Source organism: Artemia franciscana, chromosome 2, assembly GCF_032884065.1.
Source record: "Artemia franciscana chromosome 2, ASM3288406v1, whole genome shotgun sequence".
Taxonomy (NCBI): Eukaryota; Metazoa; Arthropoda; class Branchiopoda; order Anostraca; family Artemiidae; genus Artemia; species Artemia franciscana.
The window spans coordinates 65,600,976-65,610,691 of NC_088864.1; the positions used below are offsets into that span (position 1 = coordinate 65,600,976).

At 33.1% G+C, this 9,716-nt stretch overlaps 1 protein-coding gene across 3 annotated transcripts in view; it reads right to left on the bottom strand.

Moving 5' to 3' along the window:
* The window catches only part of LOC136043962 (2-hydroxyacyl-CoA lyase 2-like), a 64,689-nt gene extending 55,796 nt beyond the window's left edge, over positions 1 to 8,893 (bottom strand). The window contains exons 1-2 of one of the 3 annotated variants that reach the window (XM_065729038.1): positions 8,757 to 8,893; positions 3,971 to 4,110 (exon numbers count right to left, since the gene is read on the bottom strand). In XM_065729038.1, coding sequence (XP_065585110.1) covers positions 3,971 to 4,108 — 138 coding nt within the window. In that variant the 5' untranslated portion in view covers positions 4,109 to 4,110; positions 8,757 to 8,893. The remainder of the gene's footprint in view (positions 1 to 3,970; positions 4,111 to 8,756) is intronic. The other 2 variants (XM_065729039.1, XM_065729040.1) reach the window with 2 other exon arrangements.
* Positions 8,894 to 9,716: the final 823 nt, after the last annotated feature.

Below are 9,716 nucleotides of genomic sequence, written 5' to 3' on the forward strand. Positions count from 1 at the left end.
ATTATTTTATAATCCTTCTAGTACTGACGCTAATTCTTCCACACAAAATAAATCTTCCTTCACATCTAAGGTATCACAAACTTTTTTCATTTTCCTCAATATCTTTTCCTGCAATTGTATCTCGGTTTAACACAACCTCAAAATATTCGCACTTATCACTAATTGCGGCCCCATTCCTATCCTTAACTGGGACAAGTCCGAATTGACTACTCCCTCTCAATTTATTAACATGCCAGAATAATATTTTATTATTATGCCGTTTCGCTGCATCTTCCAAATCCTCAGCAATTTTATCCATGGCCTCTACTTCACACCTCCTTAGTTTATATTTTAATGATTAGCTCATATTTCATATATTAATGTCATTCTCCTGAACCAATTGCCAGCGTTGAAAAACAGGTTTCAAAATCATAGAATTATGTTTTACCATATTGCAATCATCAAACATATACAATGCAAATATAATAAATAATACATTTTTACATTATAACCTGTCAAGAAATTCAAGATATAAACAGACAAAATACAATTAAATAAATAACTCTAAATAAAAATATATAGGGACGGAGTAAAAAAAAGATCTTATAAGGTATGAGCCATACCAGTAGTCTTATAAATCTATGTGCTTAGTTGTTTATTTCAAGATCGTGATATGTAGTGGCCCAGAACAGCAAGCATCTTAAATGCTTTAAATACCTTCTCACAGCAATTCCTTAGTATTTACTTCTCCTTTTCATATTTTCTAGAGTTGAAGATGATGTGACGTATGTCTTTGTACACTCAACATGTGTCACAATTTGGGGTTGTGGTCATTTTCCCTTGGATAGGGTTGAATGCCTATCTATTTTCATATTTCTGTGTAAACACAAAGACTTTTACTTAATATAGAATTTAAATTTGGCTATATTTTCTTTTTCTTCTACAATGTTGTCTTGGCCCCATTCAAATTCCAAAAGCAACTGAACCATGGCAAAGTTTGCTTGATTCATAGTATTCGCTTAAAGGCCTATACTTGATAAGGTCCAATGGAGGGACTTTCAATGGGAGATCAATGGGGCATATATCAAGATTTAACGTCTAATTTTCAGACTTGTTCAGATAACCAGTTACCAGTTAAATTTGCTCATTATCAGTTCTTAATTAAGAACTGTATTGCAACTGGCCCAGACGCAAGAAATAGCACAACTTGAGCATCTTGAGGCCAAGAAAAAAATCCATCTATTGAAGAAAAGCTCTCCTGTAAGAAACAAGTTTTTCTTCAATCCCCTACTTTACTGTGTTAAGATTGAAATTTCCTACGATATTAGCTTATAAATCCACCATCATCTTTAAATTTAGGACATTTTCTGTTTGATTTAAATTTCAATGTATCTTAAAGAGCTCTATACTTTTATTGTGCATATAAGTCTTTTTTTCTCTCTCTAACGTTTATTGTTTAATTGGTTTAAGAAGTAAATTATGAAGAGGAGGTCATGCTAGATACCTTGAAACTAGAACAATTGAATGGCTTCATTTACCTAGGTAGCAAAAGTGTTTTTATTTTTTTGCATTTGAAAAAAGAATTAAGAATAGGAGTCTGCCTTAAGGCTAAAATCAAGTTTCTAAAAGCTAAGTTAATGGTGTTAGTCAAGATTAGCCTGGGTGCCTCAAAGAGTTGATGAAGATCTATATGGTTTTTCTGGAAGAATGGTCTCAGTATAGTTTTAGACACACCATTTAATGATTGTATATGTAACAATTAACTGTTTAAAATCTGTTTGAGACTTTTCAGGGCTATAACAAGGAAAAGTTAAGAAGGTCAGGTGTTGTTTTACAGAATAATGGTGATAGCTGACAAGACTAAGCTAAACCTTATTCTATTTCACTAAAATCATTTGTTTTTACTCAAACATCAAAATCAATATTATAGATTAGATTAATTTATTTCAAAAACATGTATACAAAACATTTTGCTGCACCTGCTAAGAAAGCCCCTTTGGGCTTGTTGGCAGCAGGTGGCAGTCATCTCTACTCTACATATTACTACATACAAAGATTCTACTTATGACACTCACGCATTATTACTATACTTTTGCATCATTACCATACTATTCTTTTGCAAGGAAGAATCTCTTAACAACAGCTTTGAAGGAAGCCAAATGACTCGAATTTCTTATTTCAATTGGAATAATATCCCATACAGAGGGGGCAAAATTTCTAATCACGAAAGAAGCTCTAGCCGTATTTCTAAATGGGTGTACCAGATTTGATGCCCCTCGTGTATTGTGGCTATGAAGATCACAATTAATGGAGAAAAAATTTTCGAAAGAAGAGGGAAGTATATTATTAATAAATTTATATGTGAAAATACTCACTTGGTAGTCTCTTGTTTTTGAAATATCAAAAAGTTGATTCTTAGTATAAAGTTCATTAATATTATGAGTAAATAAAGTTTTAGGTGATAAAAGTTTAACGGCTTTATTTTGGATTTTTTGGATTTTTTTATAACATGATACAAAATTACTAGCCCATAAAGAGCAACCATAGCAAATATACGGGTAAAAAATAGCAAAATAAAGTAACCGAAGAATTTTATAGGATACTAGGTTTTTAACTCGGCGAAGCACACCCAGAGATCTGCACAACTTTGAAGCTATAATATTTGAATGTGTTTTCCATGATAGATTTTCATCAATCATAAAACCTAAATACTTTGTTACCTTTACTCTTTTTATTTTATTTCCGTTTATTATTAATTCTAAATTAGTTTCAATACTAGATATCCGAGAAAATAGAGTGTAGTTAGTTTTATTATAATTTAATGTCAAAAGATTGAAATCTGCCCACTCAATAAACTCGGTCATTGCCTTTATCATTTTATCAAAAAGTAGATCAACTGATGGAGCAGCTACAAGTAAAAGAGTATCGTCTGCAAAAAGGATTATACCAGCCTCTGACAAATAATACTTAATCCGATCAATAAATATTAAAAATAAAAGAGGACCTAGTATAGAGCCCTGGGGTACTCCGCAAGTTATTGTACTAGCTTCAGAAGTAAAACACCCATTCACCACAACCTGCTTTCGGTCACTTAAATAAGATTCAAACCAAGACAAACTCTTTCCGGTAACACCAATTTTTTCCAGCTCAAGTAATAACTGTTTATGGTCAATCGTATCAAAAGCCTTTTTCAAATCCAGGAATAAAGCAGCTGGAATCAGACCCGCTTCAAACGACGTATTTACCAGGTCAATAAGTTTAATGGTTGCCATTTCTGTGGACATTTTTTTTTTTTACCAAATTGAGTATTTATAAGAATTGTATTATTTTCAACGTAATCAGTTAGCCTGGATCCTATCACCTTTTCATATATTTTTGAAAAAAAAGGTCACCTTCTGTAGCCTGATAAAAAAAAACATTAAATTTGAGCAGAATTAAATTATTCAAATTATTAAAATTAAATTGTTTTACAGAAGAATGGTGATAGCTGAGAAAATCATGCTTTTTGTCAATGTAGTTGGAAACAAACTGACAGCAGGAATTTCTGGCAAATAAGAGGAGGACATAAAAATAAGATTTAAAGAGAGAAAGTTCTTTCTGAAATTGAGCAAAAATGAAGACCTGAATAAAGTAAGTGAGGGGGATTGAAATCAGCATGTGTAGCTGTGTTAGTTTCAGGTGGGATAGTACTACAATTATTAGTAAATAAAACTGGTAGTAGTTTTAATTTCATATTTTAGTTAGTCCCCAATCTAGATCAGTTTGTAAATAGTGGTTACTGATAAGACAAAACCTCTCATAAGAAAAACCTTTGAATACCCTCCTCCTCTAGAAGCCCAAATCAATCCAAAATCTGTCCAAGTCTTTAGTTCAGACAATGTTACTTTAAGTTTTTCCTGCCCTTATTTAGAAGAATAAGCTAAACCTTATTCTGTTTCACTGAAATCATTTCTTTTTCCTTAAATAGCAAAACCAATATCATATTGCTCACCTTGTGTAGCCTGATATAAAAAACATTAAATTTGAGCAGAAAGAAAATCAATCCAAACAGGATGCAACCACTGATGATTAAAGAAAAGACAGGTAAATAGAAGATGATAGTGTTTGCTATATCTGCTATTATGTTCATACCTGAAATAAAAACTGCCATATCATAAACAGTAGAAAAATCAGACACTAAAGTCAATGAGAACCTAACATTGATCCAAACCTTGTAAAAGAATGATTAGTCAAATGTTTCGAAAATGAAAGCTTCACAAGCTTTGTTCAGGGTGAAGTACCACAAAGGTTGAAATACAAAAGCAGTTCAATGATGCTGGTAACCACTAACTAACTATTAAAATAGAAAGCTGTGCTACATTTAACCTTTTAAATGGAGGTGGATTTTATAAAACTTTATACAGCTTTCCCACAGCAGATTTTTAAAATAATGTTCTTCTTTTCAAAAGCCTTTTTTAGCTTTATCTTTTTAGGCCAAATTTTTAAAGATGATATTGCCCAAAATATCAAATGTTTATTTACAGGTAATGCAAAAACACTGGGTGCTTAAATAGAGAGGTAATACCTAAAACTGATTAGGTCTATATGATTTCAAAAAGACTGAAATAATAATAATAACAATAATAAAACACTTCTCAACAATCCTCTTACATACAAAAGTACTGACAAGCAATAAACAATTGTTTTTTTCCTGCTATATGTATAAACTGAAACATACTAAGGCCAAAAATGAAAGAATGCACAGGGTTATGACTTAAACAATCATCCTTGAACAGTTATCATAATATTTCCTGGCTTTGCCAAGCTCAACTTTTTTATCTAAAGTGATCTTAATTATTCAGGGCTGTGTGACAAATTCTCCTCTTTTTTTAATTCCCACTGCACTTATAAATAAATTTGTTTGTTTTATACTCTTTTTAGCATTTGGTGAACTTTTAGGCAAGAAAAGAATCATTTTTACAATGAATTCAAATAATTCATCACAGGTACAATTTCATGTATTTGGTATTAATAAATAAATAAAAAAAATAACCCTCCTTAATCACCCTTTTCAAATTAATTAAGCACACTAACAAAGCTCAGTGTCACAATCATCCTGTGCTAATGCACAGGTGTGGTGGAGAGAATTCCTCCCAAGATTTCTCCAAACAATGCTTGTTTGAAAATGCTCATAATTTTGGCCCTAAAATACACTTTATTGCATTTGATATTATGGTAAAGATTAGCCCATCTAAAAAAATAAAGAGTTGTTGGGGTACCATTGGGTTTACCTATGAATTTCATAGAGACTACAAAAATCAATCTATTAATGTATTAGCAGCAAAATCAATGCAGGTATAATAAAAAAAATCAGATGAGTCACTTCAAAATCATACCTAATATCTGACGTTAAACCTTAGTTCAACCAGTGACCCCAGAGGCAAATGGGGTGTCAGTGAGTAGCCTCCCATCTTCCCTAAATGGACTGTTCCATATGTGTCCTACCACTCTTGGACGAGACACATTTGGAGGACTTTTCTGTTGTGTTTGTATGTGCAAAAAATCATGTTCTTTGGTCTCCCTTAGTAACAAGTGCTTTCCAGCTGCCAGCTGAAGAGGATTTTATGAATTTTATGATCTGGCATAGCAAAGTCCAAGATATTGCTATTTTTGTTACCTCACAATTGAGGCAATGTCCAATTGGCATGTATGATTACCAATGTTCAGTGACAGATCGAACCTAAAAGTGGATACCCACAAATCTCAAATTATACATAATTGTCACAAACATTTCCCCACAAAAACCATGGTAGTCAGCAATAGCATCAAACCATGGATGATTCAAGAAATTGGAGAGATGAGCAATACTCCTTCCCAACTCCATTCCAGCAGTCAGTTAAATGTAGCAAAGTTACTGAGGAATCATGTAGTTAAATCTAACAGCAAAACTAAGAAACATTACATCCATGAAAAAGTGTAACCAATTTTAAATACTGATTTACAGAAGTGGCATGCTGAGGTCAAACATTAAAAAAGAAAAAAATAGCAGGTGGTATTAATATGCATAAAGATAATGGTCACTTGTGATGTCTACTGAAGTGAACCTGTTTTTCTACACAATATTCACCAATAACCCTCCCATCAACAACTGTGAAATTGAACCAGTCATACAAGATTCTTCTAAACAGTTGATTGTAGAATTAATAGAAAATTTGGTCTTCAAGATTGAGAAGCTAAAAAAGAACTGTTCTTTGTATTCTGAAAAACTGACAGTAAAGTTACTGATTGAATATTTGGTTTTCATTCCCAAGCCCTCCCCCCTCTTCAGTGAATAATCAGTGCATTAAGGAACGAATATTTCCTCAGGCATTGAAATAGGCATATGCACAAGTCAAAGGTCCAGAATCTTGTGACCAGCTAGAGCCATCTTCATTACTCCTAACCTAGCCAAACGGACTGAATTCATTTACTGTGGACTTCTTTCTAAAATTAGCCCCTTTCTTGACCAATTTCAGTACTGTGGTCTGACAGGAAGCAACACTATTCGCTATTTAGTAAGACTATTCCACTTAATAATCAAATGGCTAGATCAAAGAAAAAGCATTGTGGACTTATTTTTAGCTAATTATCAAAAAACATTTGACCTAATCTGCCATATTACTGCTGTCAAAACTTAAAAGCAATGAGTGCAAAAAGAATATTCTGCTGCTTGTTATTGATTTTCTTTGTAGCCACTATCAGTATGTTTATGCAATTATCCCAGGAGATACTGATCCAAATTGGGCTAAAATAGTACATGCAGTGCACACCAAGGAGCAAAACTTACAGCCCTGCTTTTTGTAATGGCGATAAATTATGTGGATTTTGGAACTGAAAATTGTTTTAAGTACATTGATGACTTATCCATCATGCTAAAATACCTAGTAGAGAAGTACCAAGTTGCTTTACAGTGCAGTAGTGACCTCAAACAGATTTTTGTCAGCCAGTATGGTGCATATGGGCTGCAAATCAACAAGAATTAAGCAAAACTGATGAGGTTCAACCCTATAAAACAGGATACCTCCTGTCCTGCATCATTGTACCTAGTTATGTCAACCACACTTTGGATCGGTGTCACTTTCAGCTTTCACACGTTACAAATAGCCCACACGTTACAGTCCTAGATTGTTTATAGTTCATTCACCTTGCAATTTATTATTGTTGCAAAAAAAAGCAAAATTTAGTTGCAGGATAGAAATCAGACCAAATTTCAGAGCCCTCTAGAGGGAAAAGGAGTAGAGGTGGGTACTTTAAAATATCTTCCCAGGATATAATTTAGCCTGCAGACCCATCCCTGACAGTTTCATTTTCCTAACCTAACCCTTTCCAAGATAGTCAAAAGTCACTAAACTAGGATTTTACCAAAAAATGCAAAGGTCTGATGTGATTATGCAGTTTTGCTAGCAGTAAGGGTAATACATGCCAGGCTCTATTACTGATCTAGAGACAAGGCAAACACACTGCTCAAAACCTTTTTCATGTTTTTTATAAGTATAATAATATTTTTAGTTACAAATAAAGTAGACTATTTTAGAATAATTTAAAATAGTTTCCAGAATAAGAAACTTTTGTATAAATCTAGCGGCTGACCTCCTCAGACCAAAATACTTTAAAGTTCAGATAACTGCTTTTTAAAAATGCTCAATAAAATACATGTTTTACTTACCACCCTAACATGCAAATATATAGTCTAAATTAATATTCTCAAGAAATTTTCTGCAACACAATAATAAAACAAAAGTAGTGCCATACAGTTCTAAATATCAGGATTAGCCTATATAAAGTTAGGTGAAGTAATTTTGAGATTAATTTACCAGGTATTTTGGGAATTTTTCAGAGTTTCATACATTTTCCTTCTTGAGAGTCCTAGCTGCATACTGCTCACAAAAGAGAGAGGTAAAAAAAAAAATTGCAATTCAACATAGGCTACTAGAATTAATAATATGAGACACTTTCCTAATAACTGTATTATTTCAAAACAAACTACAAGAAAAATTTAGGTTTTCAGAAATGAAAAGGCCTGAGAGAATTCTTTTACTATTTGAGTGTCCCTGGTAGCCCTGACAGAGTCTAGCCTACTTAAACTGGCTAGTCTGATTATTTATCAATTCTTTGAGTCTTTATCAGTAGATTAAGGGGTAAAATTCTAGTTGATTGACTTTTGGCTATCTTGGAAAGGGATTAGGTTAAGAAATGAAACTTTCAAGGATGGGTCTAGAGGCTAAAGTATGTTTTGGGAAGGTATTGTGAAGTACCCACCTCCATTCCTTCTTCCTCTAGAGGGCCCTGAAATTCACCTAAATGACAGGTCTATACCTATTGAAATTTTAACAAAACAACATTTTACCTAAATTTTCAGTTACCAGTTGTCTTTTCTCTGCCTTTAGTTCTGAAAAATGCAATTCTTGTTATTTGAGCAGAATTCTGAGCCATATCAATGTTTTTTTCGAAGTTTAGGAAATGTATTTGCATATCTCTAAACCTTATAAATTGGAATTGAGCAAAGTTGTGAAGCTGAAAACAATTTTGTTGTACTTCATTCAAGCAGAAAATCTATTCTGTAAGGTTTCACTATTATAACGCACATATTTTTAAAGGTCATCAAAGGTCAGGTCCCTCTAAAGGGAGAAGGAGTGGAGGTGGGTACTTCAGAATACCTTCCCAGTTAACTTATTAGGCTACACTCATCCCTGAAAGTTTCAGTTCCCTAACCTAACCCCTTTCCGAGATAGCCAGAAGTCAATTAACTAGAATTTTACCAATTAAAGATGCCCATTCAGGTAATAAGATAGATTTCTAAATTCTTCAGAGTTCAGTTTCTACTTGCCCTACTTTTGAAATACTAAATAATGTCCACGTGCACAACATTTAAAAATAGCCGTTTTAAAATATAGGCAGGCAGTTCAATAAGAAAAAAATTGACTTCAGTTCGAGTCGATATAGACATAACATTTTATATTTCTTGGGAAAGGATCATTTTGGACAAAGTAAGTTTTTACAGCTATTTTGTTTTTAGGCTTACTTAGTAATTCTTTGAGACACTTAAGGAAAATCAAACATCCACAAATACTCTAAGAAATTAAAAAACTGAAAATTAAAAAATGAATTCTAAGTAAGAACAACATATCACATTTATTTTAACCTGTCAAAAGCTAAGAGCCTAAGATCATTTATAACATTTTAGAATTATGTCGAGTGATGACCCCTTTTATTCCCCAAAAGTTATATAGTTCACATAAAATAATACCACTGCTAATAGCTGAATGCATCATTAAACCACCTGAAGTTAACATAGCTGCGCAAACTTCTCTTCCATCCTAATATATTCAAAGCCCCTCTCTTTGGACCCTCCAAGCAACTTCCTGTTTCCCTTAAATCTTTCTTTTGACTTTCTACCACCACAGCTATGGACAACCTACTTTTTGTTTAGCCGTAGATACTTGGCTAAAAAGGAGAATCTTTGGCTATCTGTTATTTTTCATCTGAAAGACGTATCCTATCTGTGCCAATCTGTTTGTCTCATAGCCCTAGAAAGCAAGGTTGAATTGCGCTTACTTACAGCCTCTTGTTTCAAAAAACGATCAGTCAGTTGGATACCCAAAACAATCCTTATGCAAATATTAAGCTTAAGAAAAAGACATTTATCTGATAATTAGCGATAGGAGTGCCAATACCTTCGTCTAATATAAATGTTCGCCACCTTGCGATATGGTTAAACA